At 35.9% G+C, this 24324-nt stretch overlaps 1 protein-coding gene across 1 annotated transcript in view; it reads left to right on the top strand.

Moving 5' to 3' along the window:
- SBF2 (SET binding factor 2) overlaps positions 1 to 24324 on the top strand; it is a 505755-nt gene that overhangs the window by 266484 nt on the left and 214947 nt on the right. Inside the window, exons 7-13 of the mRNA XM_052653316.1 lie at positions 9402 to 9534; positions 10769 to 10877; positions 13090 to 13203; positions 16071 to 16148; positions 17264 to 17377; positions 17918 to 18046; positions 21986 to 22084. Coding sequence (XP_052509276.1) covers positions 9402 to 9534; positions 10769 to 10877; positions 13090 to 13203; positions 16071 to 16148; positions 17264 to 17377; positions 17918 to 18046; positions 21986 to 22084 — 776 coding nt within the window. The remainder of the gene's footprint in view (positions 1 to 9401; positions 9535 to 10768; positions 10878 to 13089; positions 13204 to 16070; positions 16149 to 17263; positions 17378 to 17917; positions 18047 to 21985; positions 22085 to 24324) is intronic.

Below are 24324 nucleotides of genomic sequence, written 5' to 3' on the forward strand. Positions count from 1 at the left end.
ACATAAAGTCTGTCACTGATTCCATTGCTTCCTCATCCATATGCCATGAAGTGATGGGACCAGATGCAATGATCTTAATTCTTTGAATGTTGAATTTTAAGCCAGCTTTTTCACTCTCCTCTTTCATTTTCATCAAGAAGTTCTTTAATTCCTCTTGCTTTTTGCCATTTGGGTAGTGTTATCTGCATATCTGAGGTTGTTGATATTTCTCCTGGGAATCTTGATTCCAGCTTGTGCTTCATCTAGTCCAGCATTTTTCATGATGTACCCTGCATATAAGTTAAATAAGCAGGATGACAACATACAGCCTTGATGTACTCCTTTCCCAATTTGGAACCAGTCCATTGTTCCACGTCCAGTTCTAACTATTGCTTCTTGACCTGCATACAGATTTCTCAGGAGGCAGGTATGGTCATCTGGGATTCCTACTTTTTTAAGAATTTTCCACAGTTTGTTGTGATCCATACAGTCACAACACTGTAGTCAGTAAAGCAAAAGTGGATGTTTTCCTGGAATTCCTGGATGTTTCTCTGGAATGCTTTTTCTGTGATTCAACAGATGTTGGCGACTTGACCTCTGATTCCTCTGCCTTTACTAAATCCAGCTTGTACATCTGGAAGTTCTCGGTTCACATACTGGCGAAGCCTATCTTGAAGGATTTTGAGCATTACCAACATTACTCATGTGAATTGAGTGAAGTTGTGTGGTAGTCTGAATATTCTTTGGCATTGCCTTTCTTTGGGATTGGAATGAAAACTGACTTTTTTCAATCCCATGGCCACTGCTGAGTTTTCCAAGTTTGCTGGCATATTGAATGCAGCACTTTAACAGCATCATCTTTTAGCATTTGAAATAGCTGAGCTGGAATTCCATCACCTCCACTAGCTTCATTTGTTGTAATGCTTGCTAAGACCCACTTGTCTTCACATTCCAGGATGTCTGGCTCTAGGTGAGTGACCACACCACTGTGGTTATCAAGGTCATTAAGACATTTTTGGTACAGTTCTTCTGTATCCTTGCCGCCTCTTCTTAATTTCTTCTTCTTCTGTTAGATCCATGCCATTTCTTTCCTTTGTTGTGCCCATCTTTGCATAAAATGTTCCCTTGGTATCTCTAATTTTCTTGAGGAGATCTGTAGTATTTCCCATTCTTTGTTATCCTCTGTTTCTTTTCATTGTTCACTTAAGAAGGCTTTCTTATCTGTCCTTGCTATTCTTTCAAACTCTACATTCAAGTCTTTCCTTTTCTCCTTTGCTTTTCCTTTCTCTTCTTTTTCTCAGCTATTTGTTAGGCCTCCTCAGACAACCATTTTGCCTTGTTGCATTTCTTTTTCTTGTAGGCTTTCAACAAATATTGATCAAATGAATGAGAAATACCCTTTTTCATGACTTTTGTTAAGCCATGACCATTATAACATTTTCTGCATTGTGGATTGGCAGAATTATAGTAAATTATTTAAGGCTTTTGGAAATATAACCTGCCAAGAAAACCAGGACCTTCAATTCCTCAATTTGCCCATTTGAAAGCTGAGACATAATTTTTATTTGTATAGCATATCTTTATTAGAAGGGGAGGTTTCTGGAGAGAAGTTTGTGGTGTTGTTTTTTCAAAGCAGGAAACAAATACCTTCATTAATGTTTGATGTTGTGAATTTTAGATCTTTAACCCCCAAACAAAAGTTAAGATCAGGAAGTAATTTTTCAAAATGTTTTACTATTTGGATAGTCAACAGGATGTGTATGTATCATTGTAGTCAAATCAGTAGAAATTATCACTGGAATGTTTGCTTTTCATACTGTTTTTCTCTCCTGTTATTGTGTAGCTTTGGATAGACATTGGCTACTGAAGACTAGGAAACATTCAAGGTTATTTAGAAAACTGATTATGATTAGCAGTTCAAGGAAAATGAAGCCAGCAACAAGTGTTGCTAGTTAGGAATAAAAACATCAATGTAATTTCTTAAAATATCTGAGATTGTTAATTACCTAAAACTTAAAGCATGTGATGTTTAAAAATGCAAAATTTAAGCTATCCATTAGTTAGTCACAGGTAAATTTTATTTTATATTATGGATGAAGTGGTTGGATGGCATCACCAACTCAATGGACATGAGTTTGAGCAAGCTCCAGGAGTTGGTGATGGACAGGGAAGCCTGGCATTCTGCAGTCCATGGGGTCACAAAGAGTCGGACACAACTGAGCAACCGAACTGAAATAATTTTCTGGATAATGAGAAACTTACCTTTTAAGCATTAGACTGTTACCCCTAACTCAATTCTAATACATGAGATGTTAGCCTTTAGTAGTAAATATAGTGTAATATTTCACTCCTTGCTGTCACAAATTGATTCTACTAATGTAAGCTCTCTAAGGAGAGCTGCATACCTTCCTTCTTCACTTTTTATCTAATACTACATGATGCTGGCCATGACTTTTATTTTCTGAGATTATCAAAATGGATTTTTTTTTTTTGTGGGTATTACAGTGGATTCAGAGGGGAGTAGAGAGGGAAAAGTTCTTCCCCAGAGTCTTCAGGGAAAAAGTTTGGATTCCTTCCTAATGGTATACAGACTCTTCATGAACCTGCCCTTGGCAAAACTCCTTGTAGGTCTTCTGAATGCCTTTCCTTCCCTCAGTCCTTTGTTTCTTTGCATGTGGTCATCTGTCAACTTTGAAAGTCTTAGTGATCTCGTTTCCCTAACTCTAACTTCTGCTTATCCTTAAAACTGCAACTCGAGTGTCAATTCCTTTAGGTGGGCCCAGTGTAACCATAAAGGTCCTTAAAAGATGGAAGAGGGAGATATAGTGTGAGAGTGGTGCACTCTGATTCCCACAAGAGGGAAAGACTCAACCAACCTTACCAGCTTTGATGATGGAAGGGGGCCATGAGCTCAAGAATGCAGGCAATTGCTAGAAGCTGGGAAACCCAGGAATAGGGCTTCCGAGTTTTAAGCCATTAAGTTTGTGGAAATTTGTTATAATAGCCATGGGAAATTAATACAACTACAGACTTTTTTAAATATAAATTTTAATTTTTAAATACTTGGACCCACAAAAAGTTGTTAAAATGGTACAGCAAATTCTCAAGTTTTGACTTCTTCAAACTTGCTTAGGTCTCACATCTTCAGAAAATAGTATTAGACCAATCATGATCAAAAGAAACAAAATATATTAAAACTGAAGACATACAAAAGCAAATAAACTCCACTGTCTTATTTTAAACTTTTATCAAAATGTACTTGCTTTACAATATTGTGTTAGTGTCTACTGTACAGCAGAGTGAATCACCTATGTGTATTCATACATTCTCTCTTTTTTGGATTTCTATCCCATTTAGGTCACCACAGACTACTGAGTAGAGTTCCCTGTGCTACACACTAGATTCTCCTCAGTTATCTTGGTAGTGTGTATATGTCAGTCCCAATCTCCCAGTTCATCCCAAATCCCCTTCTCCCCAGTGTTGTCCATACCTTTGTTCTGTGCATCTGTGTGTCTGTTTCTGCTTTGCAAATAGGTTCATTTGTACCATTTTCCTGGATTCCACATGTATATGGAGTTGTAAGGTTTGGGAAATGAAGGTTTGGAGGGCAGGTTGCTTGTTAATTTCCTGCAGTCTCTCTCCTTACTCAGCCATTAGCTCTAGTAAGACAGGAACTGTGACTGTTTTGTGGGCTAATGCATGCCCCAGGGCTCAGGAAAGTGTCAGGTATATGGTAGGCACACAGTAAATGTTTGTTGAATAAATGAATAATAAAGTCACCTAGAAAGTTAGGGACAACTAAAACAGGAATCCAGGGCTCTGCTCCCCCAGGCCAGGCTCTATACATTGAACCAGGAAACCTAGATTATAGAGCGAGGCTGTTGTTGTTCAGTCGCTCAGTCATGTCTGACTATTTGTAGCCCCATGGCTTACAGCCCACCAGGCTTCCCTGTCCTTCACCATCTCTTGGAGCTTGCTCAAACTCATATCCATTGAGTCAGTGATGCCATCCAAACAGCTCATCCTCTGTCATCCCCTTCTTCTGCCTTCAGTCTTTTCAAGCATCAGGGTCTTTTCAAATGAGTCAGCTCTTCTCATCAGGTGGCCTAAGTATTGGAGCTTCAGCTTCAATATCAGTCCTTCCAATGAATATTCAGGACTGATTTCCTTTAGGATGGACTGGTTGGATCACCTTGTAGTCCAAGGGACTCTCAAGAGTTCTCCAACACCACAGTTCAAAAGCATCAATTCTTCGGGCGCTCAGTCTCGCATCCATACATGACTACTGGAAAAACCATAGCTTTGACTAGATGGACTTTTGTAGGCAAAGAAATGTCTCTGCTTTTTAATACACTGTCTAGGTTGGTCATAGCTTTTCTTTCAAGTAGCAAGTGTCTGTTAATTTCATGGCTGTGGCCACCGTCCGCATTGACTTTGGAGCCCAAGAACATAAAGTCTGTCACTGTTTTCACTGTTTCCCCATCTATTAGCCATGAAGTGATAGGACTGGATACCATGATCTTTGTTTTTTTAATATTAGTTTTAAGCCAGCTTTTTCACCCTCCTCTTTCGCCTTCATCAAAAGGCTTTTTAATTCCTCTTTGCTTTCTGCAATAAGGTTGGTGTCATCTGTGTGTCCGACTCTCTGTGACCCCATGGACTGTAGCCCACCAGGCTTTTCTGTCCATGGAATTCTCCAGGCAAGAATACTGAAGTGGATAACCATTCTTTTCTCCAGGGGAACTTCCCAACCCAGGGATTGAACCTGAGTCTCCTGCATTGTAGGCACAGTCTTTACCATCTGAGCCACCAGGGAAGTCCCCAATATAAGATTTAGCAAATGAATAAATGTGTTTATGACCATAGGATCCAGGGTTTTCATTGGAAAAAGGAACATACAACTATGTATTGGAGTCGGGAGACTCTGCGAGAATAGATTGGAACTGAAAGTAATGATATGGACTTGGATTTCTCAAATACATGTATATGGGTATATATGTATGTGTGTGTCTGTTATATGCATGTATACGTGTTCATATATGTGCATGTATCTACTCTTATCTGTAAAAGTAACCACAAAACAAAGATACCTTGGCAGAAATGATCTAACATTTACCCTAATACCCTCAATTCTTGATTTTTAAAAGCCATTTCTAATGGCTTTTAATGGAAGGAGCCAGGCCTCCTTGGAGAAGTGACTAACTTCAGAGCAGGGACAGAGTAGGTAAAATATGAGCCTGGATTATTTTGTCAAGCTAGAAAGTAAGAAAGAACTTAAAAAAGAAAGGGTTCATATCATAGGGACACAGGAACTAGGTTAAAGGGATGACCGTTGTCTAAGTTTAGGACTTAATGCGCACAAACATAGTTAAGATCAGTAATAACCTATAGAATGTTGGAATAAAAAAATAGAAATCCATGAGTCTATACTGATGATGGATATATAAATAAGCAGGTAATGGGGGAATAAATGAGAGTTCTGATTATTGCTGAATGTTAAGTGCTAATTTCTAACTGGTTGAATGTGATTTGCAAAAGCATTTTATAATCCTAATAGTAAAGACTGATTATAATCATAATAGTAAAGACTATCTTAAAAAAAAGAAAAACTAGAAACCAATACAAGAATAAAACTTGTAAATTCAAAAATGTATGGAGATTACACAAAATGCTCTTAAACAACCAGTGGGTCAGTGAAAAAATCAAAAGGGAAATCAAAAGTATCATGAGACAAATGAATATGGAAAAGCAAACACCACAACTTCCACAATGCAGCAAATTCAGATGTAAGAGGGACGTTAATGGTGATCAATATCTGCATTAAGAAAAAAGAAAGGTCTCAAACATCCTAACTTTACCTTCCAGGGAATTAGAAGAAGAAGAACAAATGAAGTCTGAAGTTAGTAAAGGAAGGAAATAACTTAAGATCAGAGCAAAAATAAATGAAATAGAATGAAAAGACAGTAGGAAAGATGAGTGAAACTAAAAGCTGGTTTTTTTTTTAAGATGGGTAAAATTATAAACCTTTAGCTAGGGAAAAAAAAAGAGAAGACTCAAATACAATCAAATATGAAAGAAGGGTCATTACTGATGATACCACAGAAACACTATGGATGATAAGCAACTATTGTGATCACACCAATAATTAGATAACCTGGAAGAATGAATAACTTCCTAGAAACATAAAACCTACCAAAACAGAATAATAAAGAAATAGGAAGTCTGAACAAGACAGTTATTAACAAGGAGATTGAATCAGTAATCAAAAACATCCCTAAAATAAAAGTCCAGGACCATACGGCTTCACTGGATGAATCCAATGAAAAATTTGAAGAATTAATAGCTGTATATTAGAGACTGTCCTGAAAAATAGAAGTGGGAACTCTTCCAAACTCATTTTACAAGGCCAGCATTACCCTAATACCACTATGGTATTAGGACACTATGAGAAAAAGAAGCTACAGGTTTCGCATTTTGAATTTAGATGCAAAAATGTTCAACAAAATATTGGCAAACCAAATTCTACAATATGGTAAAGAATCATAGAATGTGATTGAGTAGGATATACTCCTTGGGATGATTCAGTAAACAAACCAGTAAATTGTTCTCTTTGAAATGGTTAATTTTATGGTATGTGAATTTCATCTCAATGAAAATAATTTAATGCTGTGGAAATGCTCCATCCTAAGCAACAAAGCACAGCACAACAAAGAAACAGGACACCTAAATGAAATATTAAGCTTTGAATGAATCCTGATGGTAGAGGAGAAGTTACAAAGAATAATTTTGTGTCAGAATGAAACAATACACAGGTAAGATTAGATTTAAAGTATTCAGTTCAGTTTACCCACTCAATCATGTCTGACTCTGTGACCCCATAGACTACAGCATGCCAGGCTTCATTGTCCATCACCAACTCCCGGAGCTTGTTCAAATTCATGTCCATCTAGTCAGTGATGCTATCCAACCATCTCATCCTCTGTCGTCCCCTTCTCCTGCCTTCAATCTTTCCCAGCATCAGGGTCTTTTCAAATCAGTCAGCTCTTCACATCAGGTGGCCAAAGTATTGGAGGTTCAACTTCAGCATCAGTCCTTCCAATGAATATTCAGGACTGATTTCCTTTAGGATGGACTGGTAAGATCTCCTTGCAGTCCAAGGGACTCTCAAGAGTCTTCTCCAACACCACAGTTCAAAAGCATCAATTCTTCGGTGCTCAGCTTTCTTTATAGTCCAACTCTCACATCCATACATGACTACTGGAAAACCATAGCTTTGACTAGACGGACCTTTCTTTGTTGCCAAAGTAATGTCTCTGCTTTTGAATATGCTGTCTAGGTTGGTCATAGCTTTTCTTCCAAAGAGCAAGCATCTTTTAATTTCATGGCTGCAGTCACCATCTGCAGTGATTTTGGATTAGACTTAAAATACTGCAACATGTTAAATTTGCTGAAGGGGGATAACCATACTGTGCTTAAGGAAGATATTATCTTTATTCTTAGGAAAAACATGCTGACATATTTAAGGGTGAATGTCATGATGTGTACAGTCACACGGGTCAGAAAATGTGTGTGTGATTTTAGAAAGAGGCAGGGTATGCTTACACATAAAGTACAAATGTTAAAGCAAATGGAGCAAAATTCAACATTAGGTGAGTCATTGTGAGGGATATTTGGGTACTCGGTTCTTGCAGCTTTTTTGTAAGCTTTAATTATTTCTAAAGAAAAATATTTAATGTTATCTATTAGGTGGCTCAGTGGTAAAGAATCTGCCTACTAGTGCTGGAGACACAAGAGACACGTATTCAATCCCTGGGTTGCAAAGATCCCCTGCAGAAGGAAATGGCAACCTTCTCCAGTGTTCTTGTCTGGGAAATTTCATGGACAGAGGAGCCTGGAGGGCTATAGTCCGCAGGGTCACAAAGAGCCCAAAACGACTGAACAACTGAACACACACATGTTATTCAGTTTAATAAATGTGGCATTATAAATATAGCTGAAACTTCTTGGGTATGCCACCTCATCCCAGAGATAATACTATCCTTTATTCGGTTCTCTTTATTCATGGATATATCTTTATATAGTCTATGTTTGTACTGATATATACCTGAACGGTATATAGTAGCATTTTGTATGGTTTTAAGCAATATATAAATGCTATCATTCTATAGAATCACTTTGTACCATACTTTCCTCATTCAACATTATATTTGGGAGAGTTGTTTACGTTGATATATTAGCACTAGCTCTCTTATTTTCAGGTTGTAAAGGTATCCCTAAAGTCTTAGTAATGTTTTAATCTTAAAGTCACAGGTATAAATGTTATAGACCTACCCTCTACCAAAGCCGTATCACTTGAAAATGTTTAAATTTTTTTAATAATTATTTCACTTTATAAATTTTGAATAATAAAGTTATAGTTTTAGTTTTTTGTTTTAGTCAACATTTGCCGTCTTCAGTCAGAAGTTTAACTTTTAGTAAATTCAGCTTAAATTTTACTATAATTTATTTTTCATTCTTATATTTGGGATGTATCCACTTTTTTCATTATTTAAATATTTCTGCAATGTTCCTCTTTGTACCTTATCTTCTTGGGTACACATGAAAGTTTCTATGATAAATAACTCAAAATGGAATTATTAAAATTACGTCATTTATTAGATACCAGGGTATGTGCCTGTGCATCTTAACTTTATTTATATTCATCACAGCAGTGTATATGATCCTTTCCCCACCATCTTCATAAAACCTTAGAATTGTCAAATTCTAATTTCGGCTATTGTAGTAGGTTTAAAATCATACCTCCTGAATTTTTTCGTTTGAATTTTTCTGATTATTAAAAGTGTTGGAGCTTCTTTTCATGTTAATCAGCCATTTTGATTTCCTCTTAATGTAAATTATAAATTCATATTATTCTCCTATGTTGCTTTTTTCTTGCTTTTAGAGGAGATTTTTTAAAAATTGTCAACTATATGCTATTTCCAAGAAGTAGAGAAAGGGTGATGTAAAAAGTTGGAAAAAAGATATAGTAGGAAAATTTCAACAACAAAACTGGTTTGGTTATGTTAACATCAGACAAATTAACTTTAAAAGGGAAAAAAGTTAGAAAAAGGCCAAGCATCTAAAATAGAAATTTAAGTACAGACCTTGGAGATGAAGTTGAAAAGAAGGTAACAGTATATTTCCAATTAACTAATATATTCAGTGAGTGTACACTGATTTGAAGAATAAGACAAACAAAACTGAAAGTTTGGGAAAACAAATACCCATAGGCTCTTCGGAATTCATGGTTTAACTAAATATTTTTCTTCAGAGATTTTTTAAGTGTTGGCTTTTTCATTGCATGTAATTCTAAGGCTATGTTTCTTGGCAGCACATAATAAAACTAAATGCATTTGGTAAGCATTTGCTCTTTGTGTTTTCAGGAATTCAAAATGTCCTCAGCCTCTTTTGTGCGGTCCTTACAGAAAATAAGGTTCTCTTCCATTCTGCAAGTTTCCAGAGACTTAGTGATGCTTGTAGAGCCCTGGAGTCATTAATGTTTCCTCTTAAATATAGGTGAGGGTTTTTATTTGGTGTTTTTATTTATTCCTAGATTATGCATTACTTATCAATGATCAATTAAAGCATCATTTCACAACAGTTTTGAACAACAAGGGCATATTTTACAAAGTTATGCTGTTATGAGTCATGATTCTGATAGAAATCTAGCCTGGAATTTGGAACTTTTCCAAGTTGCCTATTATTGAGTGTTGATTCCTTTCATGAAAAAGTAATCAATTTAAACAGTATTGTCAGCAACATTTAATTCCCTTTGAATATAGTTGGAGATAAAAGTCTTAAGATAGTACTGATTATTTAATATTAAGAAATTATTGTTAATTCAGGCAGTTATAGTGGTATTATAGTTTTACTTTTAAAAGAGCCCTTACCTTCTTTAGATATATACTAAAGTATTTATGTATACGTGATATGGTATCTGGGATTTGATCCAAATAATGTGGTAGGAAAAAGAACAAAAATGGGTACAAATATGTATGTGACCATGCATTGGTGATTGTCAAAGCTGATTAAATACGTGAGGCTTTATCTTCCTTTTTCCCCTCTCTTTTGGGGGCAGAGAGGGGTGTTAATTTTTTTGTAATAAAAAGTATAAGGGAAAACAGTGATGACTGAGAGTGCTGTAAGTACAATATTTTATTCTAATATTTTTTACCAATTTGTTAATCACAGTGACCTAGAAAAAATTTACAGTCTACAGATTTTATTAACAATATTTTTTAACCTGTGTGCTTTTTTTAAACCTCCAGATAAGAGAGCATTCTAAACTTTAATTTTGTACCTTGCCATTCTTACCAAATATAAAAATCAAGTAGAGAAAATGTAACTCAAATGATTGTTTTATATAGAGAAATACATTATCACCAGTATGTGGGGGGTGGGGGGTGTTCCATCAGGAAGTCAGGTTACCAACTGATGTCAGATGTCTATGTAAGGAAAAATTCTTTCAAGCAAGTTTGAAAAACTTAAAGAGATTGCTTGCCTAGAGGGGTAAGACATAAGAAACCTGCCCTGCTTACTTCATATCTTCTTATATCAGATCATACCTTTCACATGAAGAATCTTTAAAATCTCTTTTCCTCCCAAGAATTTAATATTAACAACTCTGAGAATATTATTGATAATTTCTAAACATAGATAATCTAAAATTCAAAAAGTATAAAAATGAAAGAAAGGTATGTTGTATTATGGAAGAACAAATATTTCTCACATGTATTTTTATTATTTCTAGTTACCCTTATATTCCTATTCTCCCGGCTCAGCTCCTGGAAGTTCTGAGTTCCCCAACGCCTTTCATTATTGGAGTACATTCTGTCTTTAAAACTGATGTTCATGAACTTGTAAGTATTCATCTTAAAATTGCTAGTTATTGAGGTCAGGGGTTTCTTACATTTCTTTGAGTCCTGCTTGCCTGCTAAGTCGCTTCAGTCGTATCCGACTCTGTGCAACCCCATGGACTGTAGCTTGCCGGGCTCCTCTGTTTGTGGGATTTTCCAGGCAAGAATCCTGGAGTGGGTTGCCATGACCTCCTCAGTCCTATAGCACTTCAATTAACTACTATTTTCAAATCTGTTCCATTCCCAATAGAAAGGATTGGCTGGAAGCACAGCATCATTAAAAAACCTAAATACATTAATATTTCCTTACAGCAGGTACAGGAGATTTATAAAGTGAATTCATTAATCTTTTAAAATTTCCCTCTTTTGGCATATTAAATTTATCTTTCTATATGCTTCATCTCACATATGAGAAAGGAAGATAAAATTATCCATTTTTAGCAGTCTATTTATGCTTTTATTATGAGTGCTTTAATCACATTTTGAAATGAGGTCTGTGATAATGCTACCCACTCCAGTATTCTGGCCTGGAGAATTCCATGGACTGTATGGTCCATGGGTACACAGAGAGTTGGACACAACTGAGCTACTTTCACTTTTTCACTTGCAGAAAGCAAAAAGCATTTGCAAAGGAATGAAGGGTTTTGTTGGAATACAAGTTTATTGTGAGCTCCCCCCCACCGCCCCCAGATTATTCTGTTCTTAATACTAAGTGGAAATACTAAAGGAGAGAAAGTAATACTCTGTATTCAACCAGCTCTTAAAAACAAGTTTACTTCTCTGTAGTGTGCTTTAAGAAGGACTGTAACAAAATTGGGACTTCATAGAAGGACATTTAGGATTTCAAGAGTTTAGAAACCATATTCTTTGAGGGCCTAAGAAAATGTTCACAGGTAATAACGTAATGTTATTTGATAGCTAAAGATTAATATTTAAGTAGCTGTCATAGAAAGAAGGGGTAGAGGCTGAAATAGAATCAGTGGGTATAGTGGATATAGAAACAAATTTCTGCTCGGTCTAAGAGTTTTCAACTAAATAGAGCTGCCCAGTGATGATGAATGTGTCTCCTTATGTGAAGAGTACTCTAAGTAGAGTGCAAAGACAGATTGCATGACACTTTTCAGGGAGTTTAAGAAAAATTCTTCATTGAAAGGTTGGGTTATATGACATCTGTGATTCACAAATCCTAAAGAGTTTGTTATTCTAATTTGATTTTAGTTATAATGCCAGTGAAGAGGTAAGCTCTGTAGGTACTTTTGTATAATTACAATTGTAATCAAATCATAATTGTCATTTAAACTGACAGAAGACCATTGCACATTGCAGTTATAAACAGGACCCTCATTTTTTTTTCTGACTTTATATATTGATAATTTTTTAACTTTGATATCAACATATAAAAATATCTGTAAATGCATAAGCATTAAGTCAAAACTCATTAGTACTAATTAAAAACTCACTCATTTGGTTTGTAGGCAGTTTTTTTCCCAGTAAATAAAAACAGTCTGTGGAAGTTAGACAAACCAAATATTGACAGAAGTGAATTTCTTAACTTTTCATTGAATAAATTAGAATTAATTTTAATCCTGTTAGCAACATAATACCTTCCATAATTTTGACTGGTTTCTCTATTAAATTTTTCATGTTATTTTAAAATAGATTTTGTAAAATGCTAAACATTAGTGATTTAGCTACCTGAACAGTGCTGTTTCGATATATACTAGTTGCTTTGCTTGTTAACTCTTGCGATTACCATGTTATTTAGGATATGGCTGAACTACTATAATAAAGCATGCAAAATGCAATGGCTTAAACAAAATGGAATTTTATTTAACACTCATGCAGCAGTTTGTAGAAGTGTTCCGTTATGTCAGACCAGTTTGTTCCATGAACTCATTCAAGGAAGGACCATGCTTCTTTGCTTCTTGTTTCTCCACTAGAATCCGCTTAAGGCATTGTCATCCTCTGAATGTGTTCAACATTGGGTTGTTAGTTCATAGTTTCAGCGATAGTAAGAGGAAAGAAAGCACAGGAGGGCCTGACTGGACCTCTGTTTTGAATGCCTGAAAATGTGCACATCACTTTTCATGTTCCATTAGCAGAAACTTGGTCATATGTCACATCTAATTTCAGAGGAAACTGGGAAATATACAGTAGCTGAAAATCAATCTAGAAAGACATTTTATTAAATAGATTTTTTTTTAATCTTCTTCAGTTAGATGTAATCATAGCTGACTTGGATGGAGGCACTATTAAAATTCCTGAATGTATTCACCTGTCTTCCCTTCCGGAACCACTTCTACAACAGACTCAAGCAGCTCTTTCTTTGGTATGATATATTCTTTCTTAATTTACTTAATTTCTTGAAGCATTTTTCTCTTGATTTAAATCTAAACTAAGGTAATTGGATATCATTCATTGACAGTGTAATTACTTAAAAATGAGTTATATGTTCTTAAAATATATATATGTATTCTCATATAGTGTTAGAACAGGATAATTTATAAAATATTATCTAAAGAGTATACTCTGAATCCTAAGTGAATATTTGTTCTGGTATTAACACACCTCTGAAAATAAGACCAGACTATGCCTCAAAATCCTTGAATCTCCTAACTTCCCTCATTAGAAGCTAGCACCTGTTCCCTTTCCTTCACCTTTCTCAACGACATCTCATTTCTCTTTGGTACATGTGCTTCTTGCAAAGCAGTGTGATGAGGACTGGCCAGTGTTTCCAGCTTACTACAAAAAGATGTAACGTACTGATAAATGTCAGTATTCTGTGCATTGAAGCTATAAGAAATCTTGTGATCTGAGTGTTTCTCATTGAAGCAAATTTATTTTTTGTCAACCTTTGTTTATTTTTAAAAGCTCAAAGCACAGTATTTTATTTTACTGACAACCTTTTAGTAGCCCACTTATCCATCATCAGAAATTTGAAACTTAGAAATTCTTCATTCCCTTTCAAGCTATTACTAGAATTAAGGCTTTCATATTCTTCTTGAGTAGTATTCTAGTCTGAGCTGTTTAAAATCTTTTTCCCCCCTTAAATAGGAACTTAGATAGGAACTCAGAAGTCTAGGATTACCAAGAGGGGTTTTATTTTCAGAAATTCCCAAGTTGTGTTGGTCCTTGTGTTGTTGTAGTGGTGTGTAGGATGGGAACTTTTAGAGAAGACTGACTTGTTCCCAATATAATTTGTAATCTGGAATACCAAGTGTGATAGAGTAAAAAGCATACTAGGTTAGAATTTAGGAGACCTAAATTCCAGTCAGCATCCTGCCACTGGGTATTTTTGAGCAAATCACATTCCATCCTCTGTTTCTTAGTCATTATCGGTAGGATGAATGCTTTATATAAAGGATGACAAATACCTCTTTCCCAGAGTGAAGTATGGAGATGATTTAGGGTGGTATGTGGCAACTTTTAAATTTTAATAGTTATATATTTATTATAATGTTTATTTTATTAAAAATAGCATACAAAACCTGTGATTTCACAGATGATATCTTCTAAAAATACTAGAGTTAAAGAGATGAGTTGTTAAAGACATTTCAAATAAAAATATTAGCTAAACAATTACGTCGGTGGTATATGGATATAGCAAAAGCTAAGAAGATAGTATTTGAGTGACTGAAAAAGTTTTATGTTTCTAGAAATATTAAATAAGTTTAAAAATGTTAATGTACATTTACTTAATGATGTTTTCAATTATTGAGGGATTAAATACCAAAATTAACATAGGTTAAGATTTTAGTTCTTAAGTCCGTGGCTTTTGGTAGAGGTTTTGCTGCACCCTGTTAAACCTTAACCTTCAACACTTGTGCCACCAAATTTGACAATGAGTGAAATGCAGAGTTGGTAAAACTGAGTATGCCTGTTTATGCAGTCTTCAAACACTTTGCTGGATCATATGCTGCAGTGTGCATAAGCATACAGGACTAAAAAGAGACCATATTTGATGGACTGTGTGGGAGATTTGACATACAAGTATATCAGCTTCATTTGGTCAGTAAATAATTATAATCAGGTGATTACACAGTGTGGTAATCAGGGACATTTTTATAGACATGAAGACATTACTATACTGTGATAATGATTTGATGACTAGATTATAAATATTATTGATATTTTGGTGTCGTTCATAAGTATTGTTTTGAGCTTTTTGGTCTATTGTAAGAATATAATACCAGATCTTCAGTATTTGAAAGTAATTCTGCAAAGACAAAAATTTGCTGCTTACTGATGCAGAATTATTTTCCCTGTGTAAGCCCTGCATGGATGTGTCTTTCCCACATGCCCCCTCAGCCTGCCTTCCTTCAAAGCCTAACACAAATGTTGCCTTCTCTTTTGGGGTTGAATTAATTATACTTTATATTCACATATTATTATTTTATATATTTATAACACTTGTCACATTGTGTTATACTGTCACCCCTCTGGACTGTGAGGTTCACAAACTTATTCTGTTTCTTCTCAGTATTTTCATTAATTAATTTTTAATTATATTTAAAAAACATAAAAATAAATGCTTTAAATTTTCAACTGTATGGATAAATAGCTCTGCCCTAGACGATCCTCTCTCAGAGGTGACTACTATTTTATATTTCAGTGTGTATTTCAGAACTTTACATTTTCATTTCTGTTTATATCATATAAATGAAATATATGTATATGGTATACTACTATATATAGTAGTAGCTTGGTATTCGGCTGGTGATACTGGTGGCTCGGTATTTGGCTTCCCTGTCAGCTCAGCTGGTGAAGAATCTGCCTGCAATGCAGGAGACCCCAGTTTGATTCCCAGGTCAGGAAGATCCCCTGGAGGAGGGATAGGCTACCCACTCCAGTATGCTTGGGCTTCCCTGGTGGCTTAGCTGGTAAAGAATCCGCCTGCAATGTGGGAGACCTGGGTTCGATCCCTGGGTTAGGAAGATCCCCTGGAGAAGGGATCAGCTGTATTCAAATAAATGAAACCAAACTATGGGTGTTTCCCTGTAACAGATATTTTAATTGAATATTTTTTTCTTGTATATCTTTTCACATAGTACATGCAGAGCTGCCTCAGCTAATGTTTTCCTGGAGGGAGTGAATATATTGTAGTTCACATACTGAGACTGTTTCATCTTAATGCCACCAGTAGATCAAATAATAGGTTTTATTGGTATTTTACATAACAGAGCTTCTTTGCTTTAGATTCTACACCCAGATTTGGAAGTAGCCGATCATGCTTTTCCCCCTCCACGAACAGCTTTATCCCACTCAAAAATGCTGGTAAGAAGTTTAATATTTAAAATTGATGTTTTTAAAAAGAGTTGCTTTTCTTTGTATATTTTTCAAAGAAGCTAAGTATAGTGAGAGTTAGATGGACAGCCTAGTAAAGGTGTGCCAAATTAGAAATTAGGAGAATTGCCACTGATTGACCTTGTGACCTCCTGAAGGGGAAGCCACAGGCAGTACATTGATTGGGAGAGGAGTAGGCTAAGACTGTTTGCTCTGAGGAGGCATGACTAAGTATGGGACAAAAAAATCAGAACCTAGATTAGAGCCTGAAAAGTTGTGCCAAGCATCAAATCGAAAGGGTCAGGCAAGGATAAAAAGGGAAGCTTATAAAAAATGGAAACAGAGGTCGTTGGTCACAGGAGAAAATCAAGTTTGAGTGAGTGGATAAATGTAGCTCCAATTGAAAGTCATAAAAGAGTGACTATACAGCAGAGACCTCTTTTTTATTTTGATCAGTGCATTTCTTAGTGATGAGCTTTGCGGCTAGTATGAAAAGTTATAGAACTGCATACCTTTGATGAGTTATGAAGCATTTTTAACTATTTCTTCATCAATTAAATAAGGGATCGACTAAATCTGAGAGTTTCCTTAGAGTTCTACAACTATGATTTTTTTAAAATCTGAATTATCAAAACAGACTTTCAAGTCATACTTTATTAATGTAAGAATAGATTTTTAGAAGTAGTATAAACTTTGGAATAATATCATAAGCTTTTAAAATAGTCTTGAGTTTTTTCTTTTGTATTTGTGACAGTAATTCTTTCGATGGCGATAAAAATCAAATGTCTTGGGAAATATGCTCTTCTCTAACATGGTGAAAGCAGAAACTCTCTGATTTATGTTTTTTTCTGCGAGGAAAATTGGATGTACTAGAGGAAAGTTTTACTAGGTTCAGTTTTTAAAGGAACTATTTAACAGCCTACACTGTCCAACTGTGGCACAGACTAGATGCCCACTACTTAGTTCTGCTACAAATGAGACTTCTGCATAGGAAGCACAGATTTATTGAATAATCTCTCAGGTTCTTTACAACTTTCTAATTTGTGATTTTTCTTTTGTTTTTTAAGAAATTCAGTTATCTATCATGTTTCTTCTTATATTTTCAGGATAAGGAAGTGCGTGCAGTTTTTCTTAGATTATTTGCACAACTTTTCCAAGGATATAGATCATGCTTACAGCTTATAAGAATTCACGCAGAACCAGTAATACATTTTCACAAGGTAAGATCTAATACTATACTGTGTCTGTCCAAAATGGAAACTCTAATTTAATTAAAAGAACTTGGCAATCTTTTTCTAGCCATGTATTTTGAGTTTAATCTATCAAATTTTTTTATTTAATATCTCTGCTTCGTGTGGCTAGTTGATAATTTTTTTCTTTTTTAAATTATTTTTATTGGAATGTAGTTGATTTACAGTGTTGTTTTAGTGTCAGGTGTCTGATAATTTTTAATAATACTGTGGAACTGATACATTTTCCTTTAGAATATGTTAACTTTAAATTGATTTTTCTTTTAAAATTGAGGTTATTTCTGATTTCTGCTCCTGCTTTACAGACAGGCTTATTTTTATTCAATATATGTAGTATTTCAGGTATCAAAGCCCTTTTAGAGAGAAATGTATATTATAACAACATACTTATGCATGAAGACATTTATTCAGACTTTGATCTTTCTAGTATGTTACTGTTTTGACCATTCATTCATTCATTGCTAAGTGATAACTTATTCATTATTCATTTCACATTGTTTTTCTTTACAGACAGCTTTCTTGGGACAGCGTGGTCTAGTTGAGAATGATTTCCTCACTAAAGTTCTCAATGGAATGGCATTTGCAGGTTTTGTTTCAGAAAGAGGTCCTCCCTATAGATCCTGTGATCTCTTTGATGAGGTATACTTATTATCAAATGAATGCATTATTTACAGACAAAATTAGTAGCTAAAAGTAGAGAAGCAGTGTTTTAAACATTTAATTAAGATAAAAAAAATTTATTATACATATCAGATTTTGGTGTTTATAATGTGGATTAGAAAAAATATAATTATAGGATGTCTCAGAGGTAAAATACATAGAAATTTTGAACAACTGAATACTTTTTTGGCTTGTGGGATCTTAGTTCCCCAACCAGGGATCAAATCTGTACCCCCTGCGTTGGAAGCTCAGAGTCCTAACTGTTGGACCACCGGGAAATTCCCTTGAACAACTGAATTTTAAATAGTTGATTAAAATCTTTTCGAAAAATTGACAGTGGTTGTATAGGTAGAACTTACCAGTTTTATAGAGAGAAAGGTCCAAGTTTAATGTATAAATATGTTATTTCAAACTGCAATTACATTAAATCTGTGTCCTAGAGCCATAGTTTAACTAACCCATTCTTTTTTGTTTATTTACTTTTACTGTTATCTTTATTTTAATCAAAGCTTGGGAAATAAAGTAAGGAGCCCAAAATTTCAGTTTCTCCATAAAAGAACCACAAATCAGGGTGTTTTCTTAAGTACTAATCCTTGGAAAATATAGCAAATTTCAAGTAAGAATTAGCACTTTCTTTGCATTTAGCTAAACCATTCTTAACTAATGCTGATTTTTTTCTGGCATTTATGTAGCTTCTTTGAAAGTAAAAGTGAAAGTCACTAAGTGGTGTCCAACTTTTTGCAACCTCATGGATTATACAGTCCATGGAATTCTCCAGGCCAAAATACTGGAGCCCTTCCCTTCAAGAATCCCATGGAGGGAGAAGCCTGGTAGGCATGGGGTCACAAAGAGTTGGACACGACTGAGTGACTTCACTTGGGCTTCCCTGGTGGCTCAGAGGTTAAAGCATCTGCCTGCAATGCGGGAGACCTGGGTTCAATCCCTGGGTCGGGAAGATCCCCTGGAGAAGGAAATGGCAACCCACTCCAGTATTCTTGCCTGGAGAATCCCATGGACTGAGGAGCTTGTTGGGCTATAGTCCACAGGGTCGCAAAGAGTCAGACACGACTGAGCGACTTTCACTTTCCCTTCTCCAAGGGATCTTCCCAATCCAGAGCTCATATTTCCTTTAGGAGATATTAAATATATGAAAGGCAGATTTAGTCTCTGTGTTCAAGCAATTAGTCTTTTTGTTCAAGGAATTGGCCATATAAAGGAAGAGTTCGAGCAGATGCAACTCAAAATAAGGATGCTATTTTGTGTTAGTTTTGATTTTTCTTATTGTGATTCATCTTTCCATTTATCATTAACTATGTTCATAGAAGCCCATTCTGATAGATAGAACAATGACTCTTACTCCCATTTAAACTTCTGGAAGAGCATTATGTTAGAACCAAGAAATGTAAATGTTCTCAGAAGTCTGTAAAAGAAAACCACTCCTAGTACCTAGAGTAATGGAGAATAGTAATAGTGATCATATTATGCTGCTGGTGATTGTTGTTGTGTTATGCTGCTGGTGGTGGTTATTGTCTTCCAGTCACTAAGTTGTGTCCAACTCTTAGAAACCCCATGGACTACAGCACACCAGGCACCTTTGTCCTTCACTATCTCCCAGAGTTTGCTCAAGTTCGTATCCATTGAGTTGGTGATGCTGTCTAACCATCTCATCCTCTGCTGCCCCCTTCTTTTGCTTTCAATCTTTCCCAGCATCAGGGTCTTTTCCAGTGAGTTGGCTCTTCAAGTGATGTGGCCAAAGTATTGGAGCTTCAGCCTCAGCAACAGTCCTTCCAATGCATATTCAGGGTTGATTTCATTTGGAATTGACTGGTTTGATCTCCTTGCAGTCCAAGCAACTCTCACGAGTTCTCCAACACCACAGTTAAAAAGCATCAATTCTTCAGGGCTTAGCCTTCTTTATGGTCCAACTCTCACGTCTATACGTGACTACTGGAAAAACCATAGCTTTGACTATATGGACCTTTGTTGCTGCTGGTGGTTTTATCTCATACAGAGAAGTTAAATCTTTGTTTAGAGAAGGGTCTTTTATTCTCTGTAAAGATAGTTAAGTAAAGTCAGAATAAAAGAAAAGGTACATGCTTTCGTTCTGAGTATGGCGATCTACACCAAATGCTTTACTTAATAATAACAGAAAACATGTGACGATCTCGGAGAGAGCGCCCTGAGGTGGACAGTTTTTTTCTGATAACTTCTTGATCTCTGATTCTCTAATATGATTGATCATTGATTACCTAATACATATATCACCCTTTAGATCTTGAACTAAGTAATTGATACATAATGATTTATGTGGATGAATTAGGTGCTCCCCAAGGTCCTTTCTAGCACCTACATTTTAATAGTCTCAAGCATTTGAAATAGTAACTTGGGTTTATGTACCCTTTTTCTTGCTATACAAATTCCTTTAGTAATACTCTCTCGCAGCTTCATCACAACTAATAACTCAGATTGATTACTTCCAGAAAACGTGCTTGCCAGCTTGCCACAGACTCTATTTTTTATAAGTGCTTCCCTTGCCCAAAGTGCTCTCTTTCTCTTTTTTTGTCCGTTTTTCATACTCTGCTCATATCTCACCACCTCCTACAGACTTTCCCCAAGTAGATGACTCTGAAAGCCACTGGGCAGCATTAAGCTGTATTTTATGTCTCTAACTTTATATAACTTATCTTTTATTATGTACATTCATATACACAACAGATGCACATATATATATATATATATATATATATATATATATATATATATATATGTTCTTCAGATTGAAAACAATAATACTGCAAGGATCTGTTCAAGACTCCTAGTAGGCTAATTCCTGTTAGTCTCCCCTTAGTGTTCATCTACTTCTGTGTTCAGTCTACAGTGATGATTTTTAATGTCTTATTGATGTTATTACTTGAAAGCCAGTTACTCATATATATACTTCTGTCAAGGGCCCAAAAGAGATGAGACCTCAGACCTAAGTAATTTCTTCTTCTCTCTTTGGCCAACTGCATTTGCTCTTGCCTTGTTTTCATTTGGCTGAGGGCAGCCTGCCACACACAAGGCTTATGGAGGTTTGAGCAGTTTTGAGTACTGTCTATTGTCTTATCCACAGACACCCATCAAATAGACCTGTTAGAAGGGAAGAAGCATTTGACTTTGTTTGGCAATCCTTCTGAATGCTGGCCTACAATAGGTGGAGTCATAGTTTTATATGTCTGTCTGCTCCCGTGAATCTATTAGTTGCACGAATGAAAATCCCTATATTATACCCTTAAAAAAAATCCATCTATTTACTTCCTCTTCATACCTCAGTTTTTCCTGTCAGTACTCTTTGCTCCACTCCAAGTGAACACAATAACATGGTTCTTCCAGTAAATTAGTTGGTAAGGAAATGGATCAGAGGTTCTATAATTTGAGAACTAGAAGGAGCCTTAAGGTCATCTTGTTCTTAATCTTATTTTAGAGATGAAAAAATTGCAGCTCAGGAGTCTTAGTGACTTGTTTCAAATCACGCTGTTAGCAGAACTAGAACTAGAGTGACCCAATTTGAACATTTAGTTCATGTTTTGTGAGTTAGGGAAATGTTTGGAGACTTTCTGACTATCTGAAATTCTCTGAGTGAGAGAATTCTTTGAGTGAGGCCTAGGGAATGACAGAATCTCATTGAGTTCCAAAAATAATGACTTTCCCAAGAAAAAACAGGACCATTAATCATCAGAGAGAGAGACCACGAGAATATCCAAGGACTTGATTAACTCTAGAATAGAACTGAAACCCAGTAAAAATATAAAATACTTTGTTTTAATAATAATATGCATATTATATGCTTTTAGTTTGCAAATTGTATGAAATCATCACATGGTTTGCTAATTCAGCATATTTTAGAGTTGATGCTTTATCATTTGATTCTTTTCCAAGGTGGTAGCTTTTGAAGTAGAGCGAATTAAAGTTGAAGAAAATAACCCAATGAAGATGATAAAGCATGTCAGAGAACTTGCTGAGCAACTATTTAAAAATGTACGTAAGTATATTTATGTAGATAGTCATTAATTTTAAAAGTATTAATAAAGTATTTTCTTTGAAAAATTCAAAAGCTTCATATTCCTAGTAATGATCTTTTTTGATCTGATTTAAAACCCTTGAGACTATGAGTTCCAAAATATTAAAGTTGGTACTGTACATCAAAATAGACCTCATTTTTCAAAGTGATTTTCCTGTCAATTGATATGTTATGAAAACATATTAGTCCCAGTTTTCCAGTTTATCACTTGCCTTCATTGTGATTTTCATTTTGGTCTCTTCTTCTTAAGAGCATATTGAATATTTTTGAGATATGTCTGACGCAGGATACAGCATGCTTGGGGCTGGTGCATGGGGATGACCCACAGAGATGTTATGGGGAGGGAGGTGGGAGGGGGGTTCATGTTTGGGAACACATGTAAGAATTAAAGATTTAAAAAAATAAAATAAAAAGACTTCAGAACTCGAAAAAAAAAAAAGATTAGACTCATGGAGACCAGGACTGCCTGAGACAGATTTGACCGATGTATTCTGCTTTAGCTTCGTTCAGTGACTATCCATTGTATCGTGAAAAACTTTGAAGTGCATTGCATTGAATATACACTAGTGAAAAGCTTAAAGAAGGAAAACTGTCAGGTGCTATACAAACTCAAGGGTGAAAGTATTCCCTGATGAAGAAATGCAGTAAGTTAAAGATTAGAATGTGTTAAAGTCTGTATTTGGATACCAGGAGAGAAGAGAACTTAAGATGCACATAGAAAAGTGGATATTGGCTAATGATTACTAGTTATTTCTCCTGCATGCGAAGATTTTCAGAGTTAAATCTTTTTACTAAAAACAAGGAAAATAAGTGAGAAGTATTATCTTCCAGTGTAAAGTTGAGGGGAGATGTATCTTAAAGAAAATATAGTTAAGAAGGATTTGGGGTCAGTATCCTAGTATCACTTCAGTTCAGTTCTGTTGCTCAGTCGTGTCCAACTCTGTGGCCCCATGAACCGCAGCACGCCAGGCCTCCCTGTCCCTCACCAACTCCCAGAGTCCACCCAAACCCATGTCCATCGAGTCGGTGATGCCATCCAACCATCTCATCCTCTGTCGTTCCCTTCTCCTCCTGCCTTCAATCTTTCCCAGCATCAGGGTCTTTTCCAGTGAGTCAGCTCTTCACATCAGGTGGCCAGAGTATTGGAGTTTCAGCTTCAACATCAGTCCTTCCAGTGAACACCCAGGACTGATCTCCTTTAGGATGGACTGGTTGGATCTCCTTGCAGTCCAAGGGACTCTCAAGAGTCTTCTCCAACACCACAGTTCAAAAGCATCAATTCTTCAGTGCTCAGCTTTCTTTATAGTCTAACTCTCACATCCATACATGACCACAGGAAAAGCCATAGCCTTGACTAGACGGACCTTTGTTGGCAAAGTAATGTCTCTGCTTTTGAATATGCTGTCGAGGTTGGTCATAACTTTCCTTCCAAGGAGTAAGCGTCTTTTAATTTCATGGCTGCAATCACCATCTGCAGTGGTTTTGGAGCCCAGAAAAATAAAGTCAGCCACTGTTTCCACTGTTTTCCCATCTATTTCCCATGAAGTGATGGGACCAGTTGCCATAATCTTCGTTTTCTGAATGTTGAGCTTTAAGCCAACTTTTTCACTCTCCTCTCTCACTGTCATCAAGAGGCTCTTTAGTTCTTCTTCACTTTCTGCCCTAAGGATGGTGTCATCTGCATATCTGAGGTTATTGATATTTCTCCCAGCAATCTTGATTCCAGCTTGTGCTTCCTCCAGCCCAGCATTTCTCATGATGTACTCTGCATATAAGTTAAATAAGCAGGGTGACAGTATACAGCCTTGATGTATTCCTTTTCCTATTTGGAACCAGTCTGTTGTTCCATGTCCAGTTCTAACTATTGCTTCCTGACCTGCATACAGATTTCTCAAGAGGCAGGTCAGGTGGTCTGGTATTCCCATCTCCTTCAGAATTTTCCACAGTTTATTGTGATCCACACAGTCAAAGGCTTTGGCATAGTTAATAAAGCAGAAATAGATGTTTTTCTGGAACTCTCTTGCTTTTTCGATGATCCAGGGGATGTTGGCAATTTGATCTCTGGTTCCTCTGCCTTTTCAAAAACCAGCTTGAACATCTGGAAGTTCACGGTTCACATATTGCTGAAGCCTGGCTTGGAGAATTTTAAGCATTACTTTACTAGCGTGTGGTATTGCTTAATTAACTTCATATTTGA

Source organism: Budorcas taxicolor, chromosome 15 (assembly GCF_023091745.1).
Source record: "Budorcas taxicolor isolate Tak-1 chromosome 15, Takin1.1, whole genome shotgun sequence".
NCBI classification, from domain to species: Eukaryota; Metazoa; Chordata; class Mammalia; order Artiodactyla; family Bovidae; genus Budorcas; species Budorcas taxicolor.